Genomic DNA, 26,048 nt, shown 5'->3' on the forward strand with positions numbered 1-26,048 from the left:
GGCATGTTCGATCTTGACTCAGTCCGGTGGTATTTGCAGGGGCTCAAATATGTCAGCCTCATGTTGGCAGATTTACTGGTACTTTAATTTCTTTTTGCTAGTGGCTTCACGTTGCACCAACACAGATAGGTCTTATGGCGATACTGGGATAGAAAAGGCCTAAGAATTGGAAGCGGCCATGGCCTTAATGAAGATACAGCCCCATTTGCCTGGTGTGAAGATGATGATGATGATGCTTGTTGTTTAAAGGGGCCTAACATCGAGGTCATCAGCCCCTAATGGTACGAAATGAAATGACAACAAAAAGTTCAAAATCATCCACTGACCAACATTTAAAAAATGTTATGAAGAATGAATGGATGGACATAAACCCCCCAAAAAAAACAAGCAACCAAAAAAAACAGTGGATCCGACTCAAAAAAAAAAAGATCATAAATAATAGTATTACTGACCAAGGGACCACTTATAAAGCACAATCCTGAATCGAGGATGCTTGATGTCTAAAGGGGTCCTAAATCCAGGTCTAAGGCCCCTCAGAATAGTACATGTCGTGAGTAAAGTAGAACCATGGTATTTGTCATGTTGGGGTACTAATCAAAAGTAGTGAAGACTCACAGTGTTCCACACAAGATGGTACTACTCACAAGTATTGCACTTCGTACAGGTAACACAGACCTATGGTGTTTCTCACACAATGGCGCCACTCATAGCCAACGTAAACCGATGAGGTTCCTCACATAGGTGTACTAGTCACGGGTGCCGGTATTCCCGTGGTGTTCCTCACATAGTGGGTACTAATCACAGGCAACGCAGACCCACGGTGTCACTCATACAGTGGTACAACTCACAGGCAATGCCCAGACCCGCGGTGTTGCTCACATGGGTACGACGCACGGGCACTGGAAACCCACAGGAGAACCTACTCTTTACTGCTACTAATCACAAATCTATTTCGTACCTAATATAGTGGTACTACTCGCAAGTACAGGCAACCCATGGTGTTCCCTGCGTGATGATAAGAATCAAAAGTAGTTTCATGGTTCTAATTCAATCATCCCTTGGTCGCCCCTTTTAGTCGCCTCTCACGACGGGCAGGGGATACCGTGGGTGTATTATTCGTCTGCGTCCCCCACTCACAGGGGGTAAAGAGAGAGAAAAAAGGAGAAGAAAGAAGGGATCCGTCACTTCGAAAGATGAAGTAACGGATGAAGAAAGGCAAGGGCCACAAAGGGCGTGAAAATGAAAGACTCCCTAGGCCTCGAATGCTCTAATACCGCCAGGGTCGGAAAAAAACAAGAGTTGACCAAGCGAGGTCGGACAGGATAGAGAAGAGCCTGGCACAAGTAAGTGGAAGCAATGTGAAGACTCAGCTAAGGTCCCCGTGGTCACCAATCCACACTCCCAAGCTGAGAGCCCCTTGTAGTAGCCTCTTACGACAGGCAGGGTATACCACGGGTGTATTCTGTATGTGCGACCCCCACCCGCAGGGGGTAGTGTGTTTGGTCCGCGAGAGGTATTTTATTTCCCTCAAGTCCGCCGGCAAGCCGGTTAGGACCCCCCTATCCGATACCTGGGAGTATCACCTCTCCCCCCTGCTATGCCAGCATAGCAGGTTCGTGGGTGTGAAGATGGGAAACCACGGAAAACCATCTTCAGGGCTGCCAACAGTGGGGTTTGAACCCACTACCTCCTGAATGCAAGCTCATAGCTGTACACCCCTAAGCGCACAGCCAACTTGCTCAGTAATAAGTAATAAGATTTTCAAGAAATGGTTGATCCTTGGCTCAGTCCGGTGGTATTTGCAGGTGTTCAAATATATCAGCCTCGTGTCGGCAGATTTGATGACGATTGTTTAAAGGGGCTTAACAGCTAGGTCATTGGCCTCTAATGGTAAGGGAAGAATGAAACAAAAATAAAATCTTCAAAATTTATCCAAAAACTAGAATTTAAAATGAATGATGATTAAAAAAATGATAGTGAAACAAAAACAATCAGTGAATCCAATTCGCAAAGCCTGAATTACTGGGATGATGCATTATTATCTAAATGGGTCCAAAATCCAGGTCGCCGGCCCCTCATAATGGTACTAATCACTGGGAGGTAGAACAATGGTGTTCCTCCTATAGTGGTACTAATCACAGGTAACAAAGACTCCTGGTGTTTCTCTAATGGTCGTACTAATCACAGGAAATGTAGAACTATCATATGTCACACACAATGGCATCACTCACAGGTAACATAAATCCATGGTGTTTCACACATTAGGGTACTGCTCACAAGCAACGCAGACCCATGGTGCTCCCCACATAGCGGGACTAATCACAGGCGCCGGTATTCCTGTGGTGTCCCTCACTAAGTGGAACTAATCACAGGCAACGTATACTCGTGGATTTGCCCACATAGTGCTACTAATCATAGGCAATGTAGACCCACGGTGTATGACACTATATGGTAACAACCACAGGTAATACAAACCCATGGTAGTCTTCACATAATGGAACTACTCTCAGGTAACGCACACCCATGGTTTTTGCACATAGTGGTACTTACCACGGGCCCCAGCCAAACCCATGGTTTTTCTCACATAGTGGTAGAGAAATCACAGGCAACATACACCCATGGTGTTTTTCGTAAAGTGTTACTACTCAGAGCTAGCACAGATCCATTCTGAACCCTGGGGAACCGACACATTCCAGCACAGCGTTACGGCACATAGATATTAGTTCGCTCAGCTGAATGCCTGCTCCCCTGCTTCAGTGGAATACACACAATCGTAGACCCTACTAACCACAGAACAATGGTGTTCTTCACATAAAGGCACAACTCATTGGTAACGTAGATATATAGTGTTCCTCACATGGTGGTACTCACTGCAAGTAATGTCGACCCATGGGTTCCTCATGTAATGGTACTAAGCACAAGTAGTTTCATGGTTCTAATGTCATCATCCGTTGGTTGCCCCTTTTAGTCACCTCTTACAACAGGCAGGGGATACCGTGGATGTATTCTTCGTCTGCGCCCCCCACCCACAGGGGGTTGTGTGTTTGGTCCGCAAGAGCCGTTTTATTTCGCTCTCAAGTCCATCGGCAAGCCAGTTAGGAACCCCCTATCCACCACCTGGGATGTGCCACGTGGGAGTATCACCGCCCCTGCTATACCAGCGTAGTAGGTTCGTGATCCGACAGATTTACAGGCACATAAAAGAACTCCTGCAGGACTAAATTGGGCTCTGAAAGTCAGCATTCCACGATCTGAAACACTCAGCCTGGTCTTATGATAGTGATTCTGCAGTTTAAGTTTGGAACAGAAAACTACTGGAAAAAAAATACACACATATTTACGGAAGAATCACAATTATATTCCATTCTGATAAATTAACATAATTCTAGAAAAAATTAGAGCATTGGCTGGAAATTCAACTAAAAGAAGAACAAAATTTATTGTTTCAGAAGAGAAACATGGATGGAGGCCATTTTGATACTAAGACAAAATTTGAAACAGCTTTGGGAGTGTGGGAAGAATAATATAAGGATATTTACTGATTTAGAAAAGGTCTAGGATAGTGACTGCTACAGCTGTGACTTGATTTTATGTCGTAACTACTGTTACAGTTTCCAAAAATGTGAGCTGTCAGAATTTTGTCCATCAGGAGTTTTTTCATATACTGTTTAATCTTCTACCATAAGGCTAACATATTTGAGCATTCTACACTGCTGTTTGTAGAAAGTGAAACACTCGGAAGCAATGGTCTGAAACACGCCAAAATCAGACAACTTGTAGAACAGTGAAACTATAATAAGTGTTTTAAATTGCAGAGAGGCCCAGCAGTGCCCTTCTGTGTGTGACCAGCTAGGGCAGTGTTACGCAATGCTCAGTCAGTGCGGAGCTGTCATACGAAGTGGAAACGTGTACCTAAGTGCCACAATGCCTCGCCGACATCACAGGAGGGAATATCAGCATGTGAGTGCGTTCGGTCGGGGCAGAATGATCAGGCTCCGGAAGATGGGTCTGTCGTTCCGTGACATTGCGGCTCGTACAGGGTACGCTGCTTCAACAGTGAGGAGTATGTGGAACCAGCGGAGAGAAGAGGGCCGTACACAGTGCTGACAGGGTAATGGACGAGATAGTGTGACCACAGCGCGAGATGACCGCCATCTTGTCCGCTTGGCCGCAACGGACAGAACAGTTCTGTCCACGGTGTTGGCTTGAATTTGGAGCACTGCAACGGGCGTTGGAGTGTTTGCATCGACGGTTAAATGTCGTCTTCTGAGGGCCGGGCTGATGGCACGCATGTCATTGCGCCGGCTTCCAATGACCAGTAACCATCAACGCCGTAGACTGCAATGGACATGTTAACACCGACACTGGCGTGCTGAGGGGCAAAATATAGTGTTTTCGGACGAGTCCCACTTCAACTTGTCCTACAGTGATGGCCGCATACGCATTAGACGCCGCCGTGGTGAACGCCATCGGGCAGACTGTATTGTTGAGAGGCATAGCGGACAAACGCCAAGTGTGATGGTTTGGGGCGCAATTGCCTATGACATGCAATCTCACCTCCTACATCTTGAGGGCAATCTGAACAGCTATCACTACATCAGGGAGGTTTTATAGCCCGAGGCACTGCCCCTCCTGCAGGCCGTTCCAGACGCCATATTCCAGCAGGACAATGCCCGGCCGCATGTGGCGAGGAATGTGGAAGACTTCTTCGAAGAACAACGGATACCACTGCTTCCCTGGCCTGCCCGTTCGCCGGATATGTCACCCATTGAACATGTCTGGGATATGGTCGGTCGGCACCTTGTTCGTTCAGGTCCTCCTGCAGCCATTGTTGATGATTTATGGCCGCGCCTACACACCGCGTGGCAGAGTATTCCCCAGTAGCATACTCAGGCGCTCTTTGATTCCATGCCACGACGTCTAGCGGCTCTGATTGCAGTGCGTGGTGGCGCTAATCTGTACTGAATTTCCACAGTTACTGTGCATGTACAGTGCTGTAATTGTAATAATTTGTGTCTTGTTATGTCCCTAATATGTGGAATAAATTGCATTCTGATCAGAGCTCTCGGTCTTGGTGTTTCACTTTCTACAAACAGCAGTGTATGAAGCATTTCTTCAGAAACGTTTATGTCTGGAAGCATTCGTCTATTACCAAAGGAAGCTCTGCAGTAATGATTTCAGTGAAGAAAGTCGAAGAAAAATGGCCATCCATGTGCCTTTTTAGCTTATCTTTAGTTCAGTTTTAGTGGTTTAACGTTGCGCTAACAGATGAAAGTTTCTTGACGACAGAAGAATGGGAAAGGGCTAGGATTGGGAAGGTAGCAGCCACGGCCTTAATTAAGGTACAACTCCAGCATTTGACTGGTGCGAAAAGGGTAAAACATGGAAAACAGTCTTTAAGGCTGCCAAGTGTGGAATATGAACCCACCATCTCCTGAATGCAGGTTCACAACTACGCAACCCTAACCACACGACCATCTCAGTTGGAAAGCAACAGCTGCCAGTCAAGACTAGAGAGAAGCGTGGTTATACTGGGAGTTTCACTGATAATTTGATGCACCTCAGCATTTTTATATTACGTCTGTGAACATTTCATTGCACAGGCTACACAGTCAAGTTCAGACTTGAGAGAGGTGTGGATATGTTGGGAGTGTCGCTGTTAATTTTATTTTATTCCGTCTTTGAACATTTCATTCCACATGCAACAGAGCAATAATTAATAGGTCCCCAATGAATCCCATCATGCCGATTTTGGAACGAGAAAAGACACTCCAAAAGAGTGTGTGTGGTCCATAAAGACAATGAAACTGAGGTAGAAAGAGATTTTTGATTGCAACAAGGAAGAGAATGAATGGCTACACAAAGAGAGAAAATCATCTGTTGATTGATAGAATCATTTGTCTTTAATTCAAAGAGAAATGCAGAATCATCTGAGCAAAATTGCCATCCCTCAGCTGATAGAAAAAGACACAATTTTCAAAGAGAAAAAGTGTCCTTTGTTAAGCAAATCAACCACCGTTATGCTGACAGAGCAAGACATGTTAGTCTGAGAGAAGGAAGAAATGTTCGTTTTGTAGTTCGATAAAGAGTATTTCCCTATGGATTATAATCCGTCCATAAATTATAAAAATTATGCTTTAGTTTCTTTAGGTACAATTTCTGTTGTCTGTCAATACTGTTTGGCTCTAAAACAGAAAGACTAATCAGGGATACGTTACACTAGAGAGAATCCTTCCCTTTCCCAAAACAGTGTATTCGCTTCTTACCAGAGACCATCCAAATAGTAAAGGAGTCGGGCTGAGTAGTTCTGAAAGTAAAGCGCTGACCTTCTGAGCCCAAACTGGCGTGATCATGGCTCAGTCCAGTGATATTTGAAGGTGCTCAGACTTTTAAGCATCGTGCCAAAATTCAAGGTACAAAGACAAGTATACTGTTTGGCCAGCAGTCTGTATTATTCTGACCTATGTTAACAATATGATCGCAAATTCATACCTGAAACACAAGCTTCCCATATAACATCACTCAACAAGCTCTTGATAATTCCCTGGTAACGTCTTTGCAAGAAATGTTACAGCCACAGTAATTACATTAAATCTTCGCAGCGACGTGGCATGCTCTCTATCAGATGGTCCAAGAGGTCTTGTGGCAGTCGATCCCATTCCTTCGAAGGCCAATGCGAAGGTCTTGGAGGGTCCTTGGTGGAGGCTGACGGGATGCAATTCGCCTCTGCGATGAATCCCAGGCATGTTCTATAGGATTCAGATTCACAGACCTTGCTGGCCAGTCCATGCGATGAATGTCTTCCCCAGCCAGAAATTCATCCATCAGAGCAGCGCGGTCGGGCATTATCATCCATTAAGAGGAAGTCTGGACCAACCGCACCTCTGAAGAGTTGAACATGTGGTCTCAGTACCTCATCCCTGTATCTCCGAGCGTTAACAGTGTTCCTCGGACCACCCATGAAGATGTGCAGGTCCGTACAGCCATTCAACACGATGCCGCCACACACCACAACGCCACCACCATACTGGTCCCGTACCACGATGTTCCTGTAGTTGTATCGGCTACCCAGTTATCTCCAGATTAATGTGCGACGGGAATCGTTCTGCAAACTGAAGCAGGATTCATCTGTGAAGATCACATGCCTCCATTCATTCATGGTCCAGTTTCGATGTTGACGGCTCCACAGTGAACGGGCCCGTCTCTTTGCTGGAGTGAGCGGGACACACACCGCTGGACGTCGGGCGAACAGCCCTGCTGTTCTGAGCCTCTGGCACACAGTTTGCCAGGAAACAGCAACTCCTGAGACAGCTGTAAGCTCCGCCGACAATTGTCTTGCTGGTGCACTCCGATTTCGTCGGAGGGTTAAGGCCAGATATCGGTCCTGCTGTGGGGTGGTTACCCTTGGTCGACCTGGTACTGGCCTAGGACTAATATCTCCAGTGTCTGGGAATCATCTCCAAAGCCTGGAAATGACACATTGTGGCACATTCAAGGATACGGCGACTTCAGTCTGTGTCTGGCCTGCTTCCAGGCGGCCGAGTATTCTACCCTGCAAAACGGGGTCCAAATGGCGTTGTCATGCCATTATGTTGTCACGTTCACCATGAGGCTACACTGAACAGGGCAAACACGACTGAGGGAATATGGGGCGCAGGCACCGGCTGTGTTTAATTTGCGGTTACGCCGCTAGTCAAACCAGGGAACACTCCTTCCCTATATAGAGCGAACACGTAAGGTTGGTAGGTGCATATGTCATGCGATTTGCGGTCTATTTCTTGTTGCCCTGCTTACTCGTAACTTATGCTTAACTTTTGGACACTCGTGTAGCTGGTATAACAGAAAAGGAACAGTTTGACAGAAAGAAGATTGCATTGCATAGTCGTGATAACAACCCTCAAAAAATTCCAGAAATTCACAATCTAACGATAGTTTGCAATCTCCTTTAGGATTGTGTAGAGGTAAAAAGGTTACCTGATAAATATTTCTGAATGTGGCTCATAACTGAGGAACCGCCATGTAAAATAGTGCCAAGCATGAATTACCAGTATTAAATGTTACTGAATTACGATAAGGCTCAATGACTTTAACACAATACTTAGATGTGGAATGCTACTAAACCAGTATTTGATAGATCAGTACGCTAAAATAGAATCGGGACATTTAGCCTATACATGAAATAATCAAACAAAACTATGAGTGGAAAATTACACTTTTTTTTAAGGTTAGTTTGCAGAAAAACGAACATATTGGAAATATCGGCCAGTTGGTCATATTGCCATCATTTTTTTTACAATTTCTTAACGTCGCGCCGACACAGATAGGCCTTATGCCGACGATGGGACAGGAAAGGTTTTAGGGGCAGGAAGGAAACCCATCATCATTTACAGGAGGACCAAGGTATATTCATGAAAGAACACCAGATGCAACGACTTATGCCAGGAAGTATGGCAAACCTCGTTTGTTTATTACATTTACCAGTAACTCTAACTGGATTGAAATTAAAGAAAATCTCTGTGAAAATACATAGTCACAAAACAGATATGACATAACTTAGTAAACAGAGTATTTCATTTGAAAATTCAAAAATTAATGTTCTTAATAAGGCAAAAATATTTAGCCCACCCTGCTCTCTTATGTATGGCAAAATGTGGATAGCTTCCCATCCATCATCTACTGTGTGCATAGTAAGATTAAACAAGACCAGACAGAAAGTGTAATTTCAGCAGTTAGCAAATAAAAAGAGAGATCAAACATTACGTTATAAAGTGTCCAAAGCACATGGTTCATGGCCTATGTGGTGTTTTAAATGCAAATTTGCCTCACATGCATGAAGGAGTTTGTAACAAAAGTATTAAAAACATTTCCAAAGCTACATATCTACTGCTGATGATGGGCATTTTAAATACCATAGGTTGTCACCTGAGAAAGGCAGAGATACTGCATCTCCCAGGATCTATGAAGTACAAAAATGATGGGCGGTACACTATAAACCAGTTCTCCTTAGAAGATGTTGGCACACACATGACCTTTTAATTATGTAGTTCTGTCAAATCCCTTAAATATGTCTAGCAAGGGAGTTAGCGCAAGTTGCAATCGAGTTGTGGTTTGTATGAGTAAGTTTGAGGTGCTGATTATAAAAATTTATAAACTAAGTACCATCGCCAATTACACTGTAAGCTACAACGATTTGATATTCTACTCACAATGATGATGATGATTGTTGTTTAAAGGGGCGTAACATCTAGGTCATCAGCCCCTAATGGTAAGAAATGAGACGAAATGCAATGACAATTTCAAGGTACAAAATTCATCAACTGACCAGAATTCAAAACATGATGATGAAGAATGAATGAATATGCATTTAAAACAATCAGTGGATCTGACTCCCAGAAACTATAGGACTAACCAACGGACTGCTTCCAAAGCACAATCCTGAATTTGATGATGCTTGTTGTCAAAAGAGGTTCAATATCCAAGTCAACGGTCCCTCATAATGGCACTTACCACTAGGAAAGTAGAACCATGGTATTTCTCAAGTTACGGTACTAACCAAAGATAGCGTAAACTCATGGTGTTCCAAACATTATGGTACTACTCACAAGTACTGTATGTCGTACAGGTAACACACACCTATGGTGTTTCTCACACTATGGCACCACTCGTAGGCAACGCAAACCCATGGTGCACCTCACATAGGTGTACTAATCACAGGGACTCGTACTATCCCAGGGTGTTCCTCAAATAGTGGATACAAATCACAGGCAAACGCAGACTAACAGTGTCGCTCATATAATGGTACTAATCATAGGCAATGCCCAGATCCAGGGTGTTTCTCACTTAATGGTACAAATCGCATGCAACAAAAGCCTGTGATGATGCGCATATAGTGGTACTAATCACAGGTACTGGAAACCCAGTGAACCACTCTTTGCTGCTACTAATCACAAACCTATTGTGTTCCTATCTTAGTGGTACTATTCGGAAGTAAAGGCGACCCATGGCTTTCCCCGGGTGATGGTACTAATTACAAGTAGTTTCATGGTTCTAATTCAATCATCCCTTGGTCGCCCCTTACGACAGGCAGGGGATACCGTGGGTGTATTCTTCATCTGCATCCCCCACCCACAGGGGATAGAGAGAGAAAAAAGAAAAAGAAGGGATCCGTCACTTCGAAAAATAAAGTAAAGGATCAAGAAAGACAAGGGCCACGAAGGGCATCCGCTCACCCACAGGGAGTCCACTTACAATGGACTATACCTAACACAATAAAGTGACTTTAGTAACTTTAGTTACCATAAAAAAAAAATTCTCTAGCTAATGTAATTATTTGCAGTGTATCCTATGGTTGACACACATAGCGCCGTACCAAAGGTTACCTGACGAAGTGTCTGATGCAACATCTAGGGGAACCAGACAGACATGACACATAAGAGCAAGGAAACCAGCATAATAGTGACCTCAATCTGTGATGCACAAACCTCGGCAGTTAATCCGTCCACTTGTGGTGTTACACATTTCATAGAGAGTTATGTTACTCTCACTGTCAACGTAATCGCGCGATAATGAATCCTGCAAATATAGTGAGCATGATCATTAGCCATTACAGACACAAAAGAAGATCATAGAAATTACAGTAAAGGAGAGAAATGCAGCTACATTCATAATCAATGTGATAGATGAAACAGTGGCAACCAATGGTAATAATATACATTATTTAAAAAAAACAGACTATATTGAAGAACACGAATACGAAGAAGAAAACTTGTCCGATTGTGAAAAAATTATGGATGATCCAGAATCTGACAGTGAAGAAGAGTTGTTAAGAAGTGACAAACCGGGCAAGTTGGCCGTGGGGTTAGGGGCGCGCAGCTGTGAGCTTGCATCCGGGAGATAGCGGGTTCAAACCCTACTGTCGGCAGCCCTGAAGATGGTTTTCTGTGGTTTCCCATTTTCACACCAGGCAAATGCTGGAGCTGTACCTTAATTAAGGCCACAGTCGCTTCCTTCCCACTCCTAGCCCTTTCCTATCCCGTCGTCACCATAAAACCTATCTGTGTCGGTGCGATTTAAAGCAAATTCTAAAAAAAAAAAAAAAAAAAAAAAAAAAAGGGATGGAAGCCAGTCGTCTACTTACCTGTCAATTCCACCGAAGAGGAAGAAGTGAGGTGATATATCTTTTGAAAAGGCAAAGGAGATAACTGCATTCCAGGATTCTGGGAAAAGTAAAATATTAAGCTTCAATACAGTACAGAAACGATATTGTATGGTGCAAGACATACATCATCTATGATATTTACGTCACGTGGTAGAGAAAGGGGAGGAAGGCCAGCGCTCAAAACTTCACGTGCTTGACAATTGTGTAGCTGAAAAATTCAGGTTGACGAGAACTATTCTAGGCGCTAATGTTCACTGACAGCGATATTCGTGCTTGAGGTTTGGAAAAGGCCCAACAAATAGGACTGACTCGATTCATTGGATCTATCCATGAATGGATTGCAAGGTTTAAACAGAGGCACCATCTTGGCTCACGGGCAATAACAAAATGTGTAATCATTAAAACCTGGCATACAGATGGTGACGTGAATGAAAAATGTGACAAATTTCACAATGAGGTAACGTCCTTAATGAACACCATGGAACACATACAGATTTAAAACATCGATCAAAGTGGGATACGGAGAGAACTTAACTCATCACAATCTCTGAATTTCAAGGGAGAGAATTTGCCATCTTGGCTCACAAACAATAACAAAATGTGTAACCATTAAAACCTGGCATACAGATGGTGACGTGAATGAGAAATGTGACAAATTTCACAATGAGGTAACGTCCTTAATGAACACCACGGAACATATACAGATTTATAATATTGATCAAAGTGAAATACGGAGATAACTTAACTCATCGCAAACTCTGAATTTCAAGGGAGAGAAGTAATAATAATAATGTTATTTGTTTTATGTCCCACTAACTACTCTTTTACGGTTTACGGAGACGCCAAGGTGCCGGAATTTAGTCCCGCAGGAGTTCTTTTACGTGCCAGTAAATCTACCGACACGAGGCTGACGTATTTGAGCACCTTCAAATACCACCGTACTGAGCCAGGATCGAACCTGCCAAGTTAGGGTCAGAAGGCCAGCGCCTTAACCGTCTGAGCCACTCAGCCCGGCAGGGAGAGAAGTCGGTAAGAAGTTTGGTGCGGAGTGATCATGCAACAACTCATTCTTACACCATCCAACCCATTACGTCGGCAAGTGAATATATGTTTCCAAAGACGCTGGTCATTTACCTGGAACCTATAAGTCAGTTTGAACTGCGAGTAGTGCAACATATGCTCAAACCGCAAAATCAGATTCAAGTTACCTGAAAGTCCGGCCTAATCACAAAACAAATCCTGACGCAATTCTTTCAAGATGTCTACTTCCCACATGCAGCAAAGGAATCTCTTCTTCTGGTTGATTCACTCGGGACGTATCGTGACAGAACTCATATCGATGCTATCCAACCTCACAACAGTTCAAGGTGGTGCTGAAGCAGATTAAATATCACAGTATCCTTAACGACTATCAGTTCGCACCATCGTCGAGGGATTCAATTTCGTTGCTGATGTGTATTCTACACAGTCTGTTCTGTTCTCCAGTCTTCGCAGACTTTGTTTGGTACTGCTGGACTGTAGCTAGATATGATGACTACAGACCAGAGAGATTTAAACACTGCCCAAATATATTTTTGATGTTCAAAAGCAGTGTGACTCGGAAGACAGCTTAATGCCTGCATTCATGAAGTGCTCCTACTGTGATAAACAAGTCTGTTTCCGGCACTTTATACTCTGTGGACATGTTCATCCGCATAATCTTTTGCCAAGAGCTACCAAAGACACATTTTCTTAACTCGGTGACTGAATATACGCATGATTGTGAAGTGCAATGTAACTGTCAATGGCAAATATTGTGCCCATATTTGTAATATACAAGCAACTCTCTTACATGCAAACCAAAACTTTTTGTAACTGCGATCGCAACTTGCACTAACACAAGTAATGGCTGCAATCAGGCCACTTTCGGCATTCAATCTACTTATGAGGTTCCAACAATATAAACTTGGAAGATGTATTTGCAACTCCAAGGCAGTGTCACAGATTTTATCATTCAATGTACATGAATGAGCACCTACAATCACTCACCTTGCGGTCCATTTAGAAAATGTTCATCACATCTCTTTCACTGAAAATAATGCAAAAATCCTTGTGATACAAAGCTAACAGCATTTTTTAAATTATGTGCAGGAGACAATTTTGCAAAGAATCTTGCTTATGACAAAGTTCCAAGTTGTTATACTTGAAATCTAAGTAGCAGGAAATATCAATGCAGGAAACAAGGTATGCTGGTTGAGGCTTACTATGACATTAAAAGAAAAGATACGCTTAGCTGAGTGTCTGTAGTCCACCCTATGGTGAACATATTGATACAGTGCAGCTACATTGGTTGAATCTCTGATAGGCCATGCCTGAAGTTGCGCTCAAACCACAGTATTCCTCCCTAGCACTGTAAGGTAAACATGTTACTTTAATGATCGCAGTTTGATGATGATGCCTGTTGTTTAGAGGGGCCTAACATCTAGGTCACCGGCCCCTAGATCGCAGTTTGTAGAGTAGGTGAAAATGTCAAGTTGTACATACGGCTGTACCAACAGGCTAGAGAAAAGATTTATCATGAAGGTATTGTGCTAAACAATTAGAGATTCAGCAGAAAGTGCAAGAATCTGAAATATTTCAAAATTTCAGCAAAACAAGCTTAAGCTTGATCCCCAGTAAATAAAAAGAATTATCTGTATTGTTTGCTGGGTTATCCAATTAAGAACGTCAGGCAGAATTCTATGCACAGTGACGAATGTTTAAAGCCCTCTGGCTTACCTTATGAGAGACTATCTTGAATTAAATGTTTCAAAGGGAGCATATTATGGTATGTAAACGAGTTTATGTTTCAGTTTGTATCAGAAATTGAAGAATTGTTTTCTTTCTATATTGATATATTGAAGCCACAAAGCAAGGATTTTTATACAAGCCGCTTTATGTCGCAATGACACAGATAGGTGTTATGGTGACGATGGGATAGGAAAGGGCTAGGAGTGGGAAGAAAGCGGCTGTGGTCTTAATTAAGGTACAGCCCCAGCATTTTCCTGGTGAGAAAATGGGAAACCACGGAAAATCATATTCAAGGTTGCCGACAGTGGGTTTCAAACCCACTATCTCTCGGATGCAAGCTCACAGCTGCGTGCCCCAAGCCACACACAGCCAACTCGCCCAGTCAAAGCAAGTCTATTGACAAAGTTTTTGATACCCAAAGTAAGGAATGAAATATCTGCAATTCCAAGAATTGTATTTAGGATAAAAATTGATTTGAGAAGAAAGAAAAGTAAAACAGTTTTAAGCAGCAAATGTGTGACAACACATGCACCTGTAATTTAAATTGTGTTTGATACACTAAGGTGACCAGAATTCTTTTGACCAATTACATATATTAAAGTGAAGGGCACAAAATAACATGGGGAATTTTGTCAAAGTGTACCTGCTTAACTTTGAATGCATAACTTGTGATAGTACATATATCACACCCCTGAATTATATGTAGAAGTTAGAGATATTATTGTCAGTATTCGATTTATTATTATTATTATTATTATTATTATTATTATCAGTATTTCATTTGTATATTTTGCCATTTATATTGGTAAGCTGGAAGGTATCCTATAGGTAGTATGAGTAATTTGTTTTGCACGAGTGGGAAAACATTGCTTTAATAACTCTGGTAATTTGGATGAGTCATGTGGCTACCCCAGTGTTTGTTGTGATGTACTTGTGTTGGGAGATTCCACGAGTCATGAATATATCCCAGCCTGAAGAGAAGAGCTTGTTGTTGTATTAGGGAAGTTCGTATGACTCATATGATATACCCGAGCGTTTGTTATTGTCTTGAGACCAAGTATGAGTTCAGGGCTGGGTCTTGACTAGAGATCACTCATGATTGGTGGGCAAGGACCAATCCAGACGTATCATCTGAGAGGAGGGGGATGTTGATGTCTATAAAGGTTGATCATACGGCGGCAACCGAGGTGATTGTAAAGGAACGAGAAGGAAGATAACTACAACCAGTGACACTGTATAAGAGAACTACAACTGACGCACTGTACAGGAAGGAAGTGGTGCTGATACACGGTACTGGAGTGACACGGCTGCAATGGACTGGACTTCAAACGTTCGTGGAGCATAGTCTTGTTATGTTCGTGGAAAGTGGCCGATTGTGGAGAGTGCTTGCGCATTAAGTATTGTAGCACTTGTGGCAGCCTAGCATTATATGTTGGTGAAAGCTATCTCAGACCTTCCATAATTTATGTTGAGGATCGACAGACGTGTGTATATATCTTTACAACAAGTGTTAAAATATGTGAACACAGTAGTACAAGGTACAGTATCTGTGTGATGTGATAACTGCCGATTATGAGAATCAGTAAGTCGAATTGATATAGAGGCAGTGAAGGGTATTTATCTTCATACATGTACATTGTTCATCGAACTATCTAAAAATGGTAGCTTAGTTCTCGCTTTCGTTTTCCCACGATTTTCATTATTGTTGTTGTTGTTGTAAATATGGAGTCTTCCAGCAATATTTTATGTGTGTATTATATGTATAATGTATGTTGATGAGGTGCTCATGCACGGAATTTGTTAAGAATATAGTTAGCTATTTTAGAATCAGTGTTATTGATGAACCTAGGTGCAGTTCCTACCTAATTAGTCGTTTTCAGGAGGTTAGGTAAGGCCTGCAGCAGATGTACCAGTACACAGCATTATGTACACGCCCTGGGATATACAGTTTATCATGCTCTTATCTAAATTCGAGGGATCCATTCTGGTGAACTCTGGCGCCCATACTACGGACATTTCGGTTAATTATGTTTATTAATTTTATTAAGTTTTTGAGTAATTTTATTTATATATTTTTATTCATGATTTTATTTATTAGTATTCATCTACTTATTACAAACTCAAAATGGTATGTACATTGATGTAATTTGGGCACTCACTTTTAATACTTCTGAGAGAACTTGCCACCTCCAGCAATTTGAGATACTCCTTTCTTATTGTCACCTGTGACACTTCATGGATCACTTATATCTTAAATTTCACTTCAATCACAAGCATCGGTGTCAACAACAAGCATTCCACCACTGTTGTACAAGGAATGAGTGTAACAGAAGGTTTGGGCAGAGAGAGAATGATGCATAATAAATGCAAGCAGCCCACAGTAGAATCAGTTAATAGATCATGCAACCTGTGCAAACATGTTGTCAACCTAACAGATAACCTGGATATTATTACATGTGTCTGCTAGTGTCATAATGTTCATGCTTCGTCAAGTAATAAATATGTAATAGAAACGAGCAGATTCTATGGGCTTCTTTTTAATTAATTCATACTTTCTTTACCCTAACCATGACATGATACAATCAGCTCTTGGAATGGTTGGAAGGAACATGGCAGTAGCACTGACTTGGCTACACTTATTAATATGGTCACAGTAGTCCATTCCAACAACTAATGTTTTCATCTAAGGATGTTACTTCATGTGGATAAAAGTCCTACTTTTTTCAATATTTAAGAACTGTGGAAGGAATAACATAAGACACATTTCAAGAGTCAAGGGATTGGTGGATGATCGTTCTCACTGGGGAAACACATTATCAGAAGCTGCACTATGCAGTTCAGCAAGATCACTTCGATATTTGTTTTCCATTCTTATCTTATACAAAATTCTTAGTCTATAGGGTCTTTGAAATAATCACCAGGAAAGTGTGTCAGAAGATACACTGAACTAAAAATGGAGACAGCTAGCATAAGAAGAATTAAATTACAACCAAAATGTGTTTGACGAAGGACTGAGTGAGTGAATAGAATAGTCTAATCCCTTGCAAGAAAATCTGTCAAAGAGTATGGACTTCGTCTCCCCAGATAAGAATAACTTAACAGCCAAACAATGAACAGCCGCTGACCAAGAACACTGTCTGAACTCTGATAAATAAAAAAAAGTTAATGACACCAAAATATCTAGCATAACAAAAAGAGGGTTTAACAATGTTTCGCCTAGATGCCCCTGGAGACACAAGCAAAACATTTTTGATTAATTTGTTGCTCCCCGAAGTGCGATCCGGTGGTAATATTGCTCTTGCCATCACATCAACTGGAACTGCAGCCAGTCTTTTGAAAGGGGGAAGAATGGCACATGCCACACACAGTCTAAACTTCCTCTGAAAATAAGCAGTAATTCTGTAATGATGCAAGCATATGGAATATTTCAAAACGAAGTAACACTGACATTTAATCCAAAATAGCTCATTAGTAGTATGGGATGAGGCAATAATATTGCACAAAACTTTGGTTGAGGCTCTAAGACAGGACCATGCATGATCTAAGGAATACGAACCCACAGAATGGTGGCTGCACAATTTTGTTAGCCAGAGATTTTGGCAAATCTTGTCATTTGTTACGAGAGGAATGAGAGGTGACAAAGTGAACATTCCAATAAAGAGATTTTACATCTGGCCAAATATAACAAAATTGGCACACAAAAGTAGTATGCGAGTACTTCTATCTTCAGGAGATAACACTCTTTTTGCTGATATGTTAATTGAAGTCAGAAATGGAGAATTATCAAAGAATGAAGGAAAAATTACACTCAATCCTAATTTATGTGTTTCAGTAAGCAACAATCACAGTCCGACTCCTTGGCTGAATGGTCAGCATTCAGGCCTTCAGAGAGTCCTGGGTTCGATTCCCGACCGGATCCGGGATTTTAATCAGGACCGATTAATTCTTCTAGCTCGGGGACTAGGTGTTTGTGTTTGTCCCAACACTCTCCTCTTCGCATTCAGACAACACACAACACTACCAACCACCAAAGCAACACATAATAGTGATTACATCCCTCCACATAGGGTTGCATCAAGAAGGGCATCCGGTCGTAGAACAGGACCAAATCTATATGTGCAACACAGCTGCACCCGCAACCACACAGGTGTGGGAAAAGCGGCAGAAGAAGAAGAAGCAAGCGGCATTCACAAACTAATTGATAGTGTTTATCCCAAAATCCACGATGTATCTAACAAGTCTGTTTCATGCTTTAAAGAAAGATTAATATTATCTCCAACAAACGAACAAGTTGTGAATGATAATGATTTAGTGTTCTCCAAATTCAGTTCCCTGGGTCAAGTTTATTACACAGTAGAAAATAGTGAAGGAACTGTTCACCCTACAGAATTTGTAAATTTTTTACATCCTTCCAGCTTGCTATCACAAAAGCTGATTTTGAAATTGGGAGTACCTATTACATTGTTAGGTAATCTACAACCACCAAAGATATGCAATGGGAGGCAATTGGTAGAGAAAATTTTGAAAAACTATTTGATTGAAGATACTATTTTAACTGGCTGTGGCACAAGAGAAACAGTTTTAATTAGCCAAGAATTCCAAGAAAGATCAGAGTTGCCTTTTGATTTCAAACAAACCCAATACCCAGTAAGAGTCTGCTCTGGTATGACAATAAAAGCAGTACAGGGTCAGACACTTAGCATGGCTAGAGTTCATCTCAGTGGATAATATTTCTCACACGGACAGCTCTACGTTGCCCTTTTGCGTGTTACATCACAACAAAATCTTCTCATGTAGACAACAGGAGGAAAACCCTCAAATGAAAGTAGCCTATTGCCTTAAATTCATAACTGTTCCCAAACGAGCAAAGCTTGCCAGCTAGTCTTGTATAATTGTAACATTCATGCTCAGATTTTAGCAGCGTCACTTCAACCATCAAAATGGTCTTTGTCTACTGATTACAGGAATTTCATGCGAAAGAGAGTGTGTGGTATGTATAATACAGGCAGTGTTCTCCCAAAGACCCTTCTAATGGGCGCACCACCCATCCATTTTCACTGACCACCCGGTTATCCTAACCTAGATATCTGCTAGTTACATAATATTTCAAGTTGCTTTACGTTGCACCGACACTGATAGGTCTTATGGCGACGATGAGATGGGAAAGTGCTAGGAATGGAAAGAAAGCGTCCGTGGCCTTAATTAAGGTATACCCGCAGCATTTACCTGGTGTGAAAATGGGAAATGACAGCAAACCATCTTCAGTGCTGCCGACAGTGGGGTTCGAACCCACTATTTCCCGAATGCAAGCTCACAGCTGCGCGCTCCTAACTCTCGCTCGGTTTACGTAATATTAATAGGTACATACTTCAGTCATTGAAAACCTACAATCTGTTTTCCAGTCAGTGACCGGGTCAGGGATGGAATGAATGAAGCCCCATCTTGCGGCTAGGATAGGAATTGTGCCGGCTGCCGAAGCCTGTTGCACCCCTCTGGGGCAATGATTACTGACTGATGAAATGATAATGGAGAGTGTTGCTTGAATGAAGGATGATGGAAAACTGTAGTATCTGGAGAAAAACTTTTTTGTTTGCTAGGGGCTTTATGTCGCACTGACACAGATAGGTCTTATGGCGACGATGGGATAGGAAAGGCCTAGGAGTTGGAAGGAAGCGGCCGTGGCCTTAATTAAGGTACAGCCCCAGCATTTGCCTGGTGTGAAAATGGGAAACCACGGAAAACCATCTTCAGGGCTGCCGACAGTGGGATTCGAACCTACTATCTCCCGGATGCAAGCTCACAGCCGCGCGCCTCTACGCGCACGGCCAACTCGCCCGGGAGAGAAAAACCTGACCCGCCTCCGTTTTGTCCAACAAATCTCACGTGGAGTGACCGGGATTTGAATCATGGAACCCAGCGGTGAGAGGCCGGCGCGCTGCCGCCTGAGCTATGGATGCTACACATATTTCAGTCATTATGTGTTCCAAATTTAAATGTAAACACTGTAAAACTGTTTATTTCAATGAAAAATCTTCATTATTGTCAGCATAATTACGTGAGTTACATCGGAGTTCATCTTATCCCGTAGTGTCGTGCGCGAGCGGTGCCTGGATTAGCATGGAATTGCATGCGAGGACTAGATTCCGTGGGACGTAACAAACCCGTTTGGCTATCCACCGCAACTGAGTGATTATGAACAAGCAGTAGAACTCCAGAAGTTCAAACTACTCTGTTACGTCTTCTTCGTGATAACACTAAAATAGTTCATTTTTGCAGTTAATGTTTACCTGTCTAACATTATTTTAAAGGCCCGAGGGGAATAAGTTGAAATTTTATCATATTTATTTTTTACCCAGTATTCCCCGCCCGGCTACTCATTCCTGGCACCCAGCTAACGAAAATTTCTGGGGAGAACACTGATACAGGGTGTTCCCGAACATGTGAAATAAATTTTATTTTGCATCCATATTGAGCAATGTTATATAAGTTAAAAAACTAGTATATTCATTACACCTAGTAAATACCTGTAAATTTATTTAAATTCAAAGTTGTAAAAACATCATATTAAAACAATAGGACATGTTTCAGCCACACTATGCCATTTTCAGCTGTCTAGAAATAACTTAAAATTAATTTACATATTAAAAAACGTGAATAAAATTTACATTCATATGATATACTTATAAATTAAAAATAAGTGCGTGTCGAAACATCGGATGAATGAGTTGCTTGATGTAGTGTGATGAAATCAGAATGAACCTGCCATGACAGTGGATTCATTTAATTTGTCATTGCACTTTCAAAAGTAAAAAATCGGGAGCCTTTTTGCGATATATTTTCACATATTATGACACATTGATGTCGTAACTTTGAAGAATATTTAACACATTATACTACTCAATTATGTAATTTCTCTTATTTATTTATATATACTGAAATGCCGCATGTATCTGAGCTTTAGAACACAGGACTCTTCATTGTAACGGCCTTAGGTCTCTTCATAAATTTCTGAACTAGATTTATGCTCAAAGCACTGGCCTTGTTGAACGGGTTTTAAAGTTTAATTTTTTCCTGAATTTGTTTTCTGGAAACATTGATCTGAATTGAGCCTTTGTCCTTGTAAATATGCTAAAAATAGTTTCACAGTCGGCATTGTTATGTGGAAATGATAAAATAAATAGCATTACGTTAGAGATTCTGTCATATTCAAGATCATCACCAGCTGATTGCAAATGTCTTGCCAGTGCCCACTGAAGATCAATTCTCTCAGAATAATTAAAGAATGAGAAAAAGCCTGGAATTTAAAAAAAAATTAGGCATACTAAACCTGTTCTCAAAATAGGGAGATAAGACTCTGCGATAAGGAAAGCAGGAGGAAAGACCAGAAATACGGAGTCTCTCACTTAAATTGGGGGAGTTGGCACGGCCGACTTAATATAAAAACAACAAAAATGTTACTTTTTTTTTTTTGCTAGTTATTTACGTCGCATTGACACAGATAGGTCTTATGGCGACGATGGGACAGGAAAGGGCTAGGAGTGGAAAGGAAGCGGCCATGGCCTTAATTAAGGTACAGACCCAGCCAGCATTTGTCTGGTGTGAAAATGGGAAACCACGGAAAACCATCTTCAGGGCTGCCAACAGTGGGGTTCGAACCTACTGTCTCCCAAATAGTAGATACGGGCCGCACTTAAGCGGCTGCAGCTATCGAGCTCGGTATGTTACAATTTACAACCTAGATTAAATTAATTTAATGGCAGCCAGACAATTGAGTGGAAATGAACTGCCGACAGGTCATGTTGCGCGATATGAAATCTAGGAAGGAAAACAAAAAAATTACCAAGATGAATATTAAAATTAGGGAAACAAGATGTAGGAAAAGAAGAATCTTATAGGTAAAAAGTGAGTTTTGTGTTTGTTTTTCTATATTTATATCTATACGATAAATTAATTTAATCTACATTTGTAAATTGGTAACATTTTAGAAGTTTTTATATGAAGTGTAACAACAATTTTAATGATTGATTGATGATTGTTGTTTGAAGAGGCCAGACATCTAAGGTCATCGGCAATGATGGTACGAGATGGACGACATGACTTGATAATTAAAATTTTAAAATGTATCCAGTGGTTAGAGTTTAAAATAAATGGTGATGAAAAATAATTACGAGATTAAAACAATCAGTGGATCTAATTCGCAATGCCTTATTTTCTAATAAAAGTATAGAAAATAGAGGTGATAATGGAATAAGGCATTGCCTGGAAGTATATATATATATATACGTATTCATGTTAGAAGTTAAAATAACACAATAAAATACGCAAACACGAACTAAAATAGAGTCAATGGGATAAAAGTGCAGTTCACACAAATATACTAAGACAAAGGACAATATTACTCACGATAAAAAAGACCACTATCCCTCACAAAACGCATGACGAGGTCTACTGTCTGCTCGTCATCTCTCAGGATGAGAGAGATGGTACTCGGGAATGTTAGCCTACGGTGCAGATCGACCAGCTCCACACACTCCATAAGGATGTGTATCACGGTAAGATGATCGCCGCAAGTACACACCGGAGAGGATTCTCCTTTCAATAAATGGGAGTTGCTTATTATACTGCGGCCGATCCGAAGACGACATAATACTACCACACGATTTTAATGAATCAGCTGTTAATATTTTTTACGTGAAATGAATTTTAAAGAACAGAAGAAACTTTAAATTACATCATCATCATTTATTACGTAAAACTGTTCAATGTCAGACTCATTCCAACTTCATCAAATCATCACACAACATCAAGAAACTCTTTCATCTGATGATGTTTCAACATGCACTTATTTTCATTTATAAGTATGTCATATGAATGTACATTTTATTCATGTTTTGTAACTTGTAATATATGTAATTAATTTTAAGTTATTTCTAGACAGCTGAAGATCGTCTAATGCGGCCGAAACATGTCCTGTTGTTTTAATACGATGTGTTTACAACTTTGAACTGTAAATTAACATATAGGTATTGACTAGGTGGAACCAATAAGCTAGTTTTTTTTACAAACATGTGGAAATGAATTGTGGGAGTGGAGTGGATAGTACAACGCAAAAAGTCCCAACGAACACGCACCTTATAGTCGATTGTCTACGAGCTACACCTGTTAGAGTCATTGCTGGAATGGGGGAATAGCGCATATTTAGAACTGTTTGGAAACAGGCATGTCATTTTTCAGTCTGTTGACTAATTAATGAAAAAATTTAGAAAATACCTGAAAATGAAAACATATAACAGCTTATACCTACCTGAAAAAGAATCAACTTAAAACAGAATAACATGTTTCATTCTTGAAGGAACATCACATTCTGTCAAATTACACACATATGAGAGCAATCCAAGATTGTACAAAAAAGTTGCCTAACACGGAAATACGAAGTGGAGAAGAAGAGTGGGACAATTTAAGACAGACATTTGTGGAAGCAGCAATTGAGGTATGCGGAAAAACAAAAGCAAAGGTTAAGGGAAAGGAGACACGGTGGTGGACAGACAAAATTAAAAATGAAATAAAAGGAAAAAACAAAGTGAAGATGAAATTGACAAGGAAAAGCAAAAAACGTATCAGAGGGAGGAGAATAAGATAGAAAGGTTACATGTAGAATACAAAAGATTGAAACTACAAGTAAAGAGGAGTATCAAGGAAGAAAATGAGAAATGCTGGGGAGAGTTCACCAACAAAACTGAGCAAGATAGTCGAGGAAATCAGAAACTATTATACAGAGTAATAAAATCAAAAAGAAAAAAATCAAGAAAAAATCAAGGCATTAGAGAGAGAAGATGGATCCATAGTACATGACAAAAAAGGTCTTCAGAAGGTGATGGCAAAGAATTTTGAAAAACTTTATAATGAGGATGACTGCTCGGAGGAAGACGGAGATAAGAAAATGGAAGTAATGGCCGGAGAACCCGATAACATGTTTGGAACTTGAAGGGGCAGTGAAAGCAATGACCAAAGGTAAAGCAAGTGGAAATGCTGATATGATTAAGGCAGCAGGAAGCACTGGACTACAGTGGCTATACCGAGTCCTCAATGCCATATGGAAGGATGAAAGGACACCTGAAGGTTGGCAACAAGGAAGCATTGTACCACTGTTCAAAAAAAGAAATAGGAAAAAATGTGAAAATTATAGAGGTATAACCCTATTACCACATGGGCTAAAAATAATGGAGAAAGTCATAGACAAAAGACTGAGAAATATAATAGAAACATTGTTAGAGGAAGAACAATATGGCTTTAGACCAAATAGATCAACAATAGACTTGGTATTTACAGTGCGAATGATAATCTGGAAAGGAACAAGGAAATCATATTCGTATTTTTGGATTTGGTAAAAGCTTATGATACAGTTAAGAGAAAACACGTATGGGAATGACTACTGAAAAGGAATGTACCAAAATCATTAATTAACAAATAAAAATGTTGTATCATCGAGAGTAAAACCAGTGTACAAGTGGGGAGTGGTGACTCTGAAACATTTTATACAAAAAAAAAAGGTCTCAAGCAAGGAAGTGCACTATCGCCATTATTGTTTATTATATTGATGGATGAAATCATAAAATGTGTAAAACAGAGTAACAGTAGTGATGAAGTGAATGCTTTGGTATTTGCAGATGATGTGGTGATTTGGGGAAAGGGAGAAAAGGAAGTACAAAGGTGAATGGACATTTGGAATGAAAATCTGAAGGAGTTTGGAATGGTAATTGTAAAAAGAAAACTGTAGTCATGCACTGTGGAAAAGAGAAAAAGAGAAGCCAAGTGAACATAGACAGAGAATGGTTAGAGAATGTAGAACGGTTTACATATCTGGGTAGCATTATTAATGGAAGTAATGAAATCAACCCTGAAATTAATAACAGACTAAGTAAAGGTACAACATTTTACTATCAAGCCAGAGAGCTTTCATGAGATGACAAAGTACCCAAGAGAACACAATTAACATCATATAAACAGTATTTCATACCAATTGTAACATACGGACTAGAAACACTGGTAACTAATAAGATACAAGATAGTAAGATCCAAGCACTAGAAATGTTTTTAAGAACATCGGTTAAAAAGACAAGAAGTAATAGAATTCAAAATATTAAAATCAGAGAAGAGCTTAATACAGACCCATTAGTACAGAACATAAGAAAGCAAGGCTGGGATAGTTCGGACATGTAAAAAGAATGGGAAAGGAACGGGTAGCAAGAAGGGTATTGGAAGGAGAAGTTAAGGGAAAGAGACAAGTTGGAAGACCGAAAAGAAGGTGGATGGATCAGATATGGAAGGACATTAGGGAAGCTGGATTGGATGTGGTGGAAGTAATGGAGCAGGAAAAGTGGAAGGACAGAAAGGAGTGGAGGAGGCTTTATTGATGATGATGATGACGATGCAAACACAGACACTGCTGTGCAAAACTTAAGGACGAGATAGATAAAGCAATATAACATAACAACCACTTGGTGTATATGAATGAAACTGCAGTAACACGTTGCCAGAGGTCTCCCACTCATGCATAGCAACCTGGCGTGAGGTCGGCGTGATTATGGCACCAAACGGGTCTGGCCCCACAAAACGAGGCTCCTGAAGGAACGGGACAAGACAGTGTGAATCAATCAGCGAGCTGCTACGGTGCACTGTGGTGGTGTTATTCATTACAACAGGGCCCAGAGACAACATTTGGATGACTTCATACGGGGAAGAATCATTGTGAAACTGGAGGAAGGACGAAGTGTGACAAGTGTAGCCCAGGAGTTTGGTATTGCTCACAGCATTGTTTCACGTGCATGGAGAGCATTCTGAACCTAAAGCACTGCTGCCCAAAGAAGCAGAGGGGGTCGACCATGGTCAACTGCAACAGCAGATGACTGCTACATTGTGCAACAGACAAGAAGAGACTCACGTCAAACAGCAGGTGCAATTGCAACCACATTAAAAGGACTGCAAGGCACCCAATCTTACACTCCGCAGTGGCACGGCGACTGCATGGGGGGTGGTCTGTTTGCCCTACGACCATTACATTGTGTTCCGTTGATATTCGCACATCGGCGCAATGGTGCCAAGAGCATCAGTTCTGGACCGA

At 41.1% G+C, this 26,048-nt stretch overlaps 1 protein-coding gene across 4 annotated transcripts in view; it reads right to left on the reverse strand.

Annotated features, from left to right (window-relative positions):
* Nucleotides 1-26,048, reverse strand: part of Arpc4 (Actin-related protein 2/3 complex, subunit 4) — a 121,407-nt gene that overhangs the window by 73,689 nt on the left and 21,670 nt on the right. The window contains exon 2 of one of the 4 annotated variants that reach the window (XM_067141165.1): nt 10,482-10,572. The exons of 2 other annotated variants lie outside the window; for them this stretch is intronic. In XM_067141165.1, coding sequence (XP_066997266.1) covers nt 10,482-10,523 — 42 coding nt within the window. In that variant the 5' untranslated portion in view covers nt 10,524-10,572. Of the gene's footprint in view, nt 1-10,481; nt 10,573-11,137; nt 11,217-26,048 lie in introns of all 4 variants that reach the window. One more of the 4 variants, XM_067141167.1, reaches the window with a different exon arrangement.

This window comes from Anabrus simplex, chromosome 2 (genome assembly GCF_040414725.1).
Source record: "Anabrus simplex isolate iqAnaSimp1 chromosome 2, ASM4041472v1, whole genome shotgun sequence".
NCBI lineage: Eukaryota > Metazoa > Arthropoda > Insecta > Orthoptera > Tettigoniidae > Anabrus > Anabrus simplex.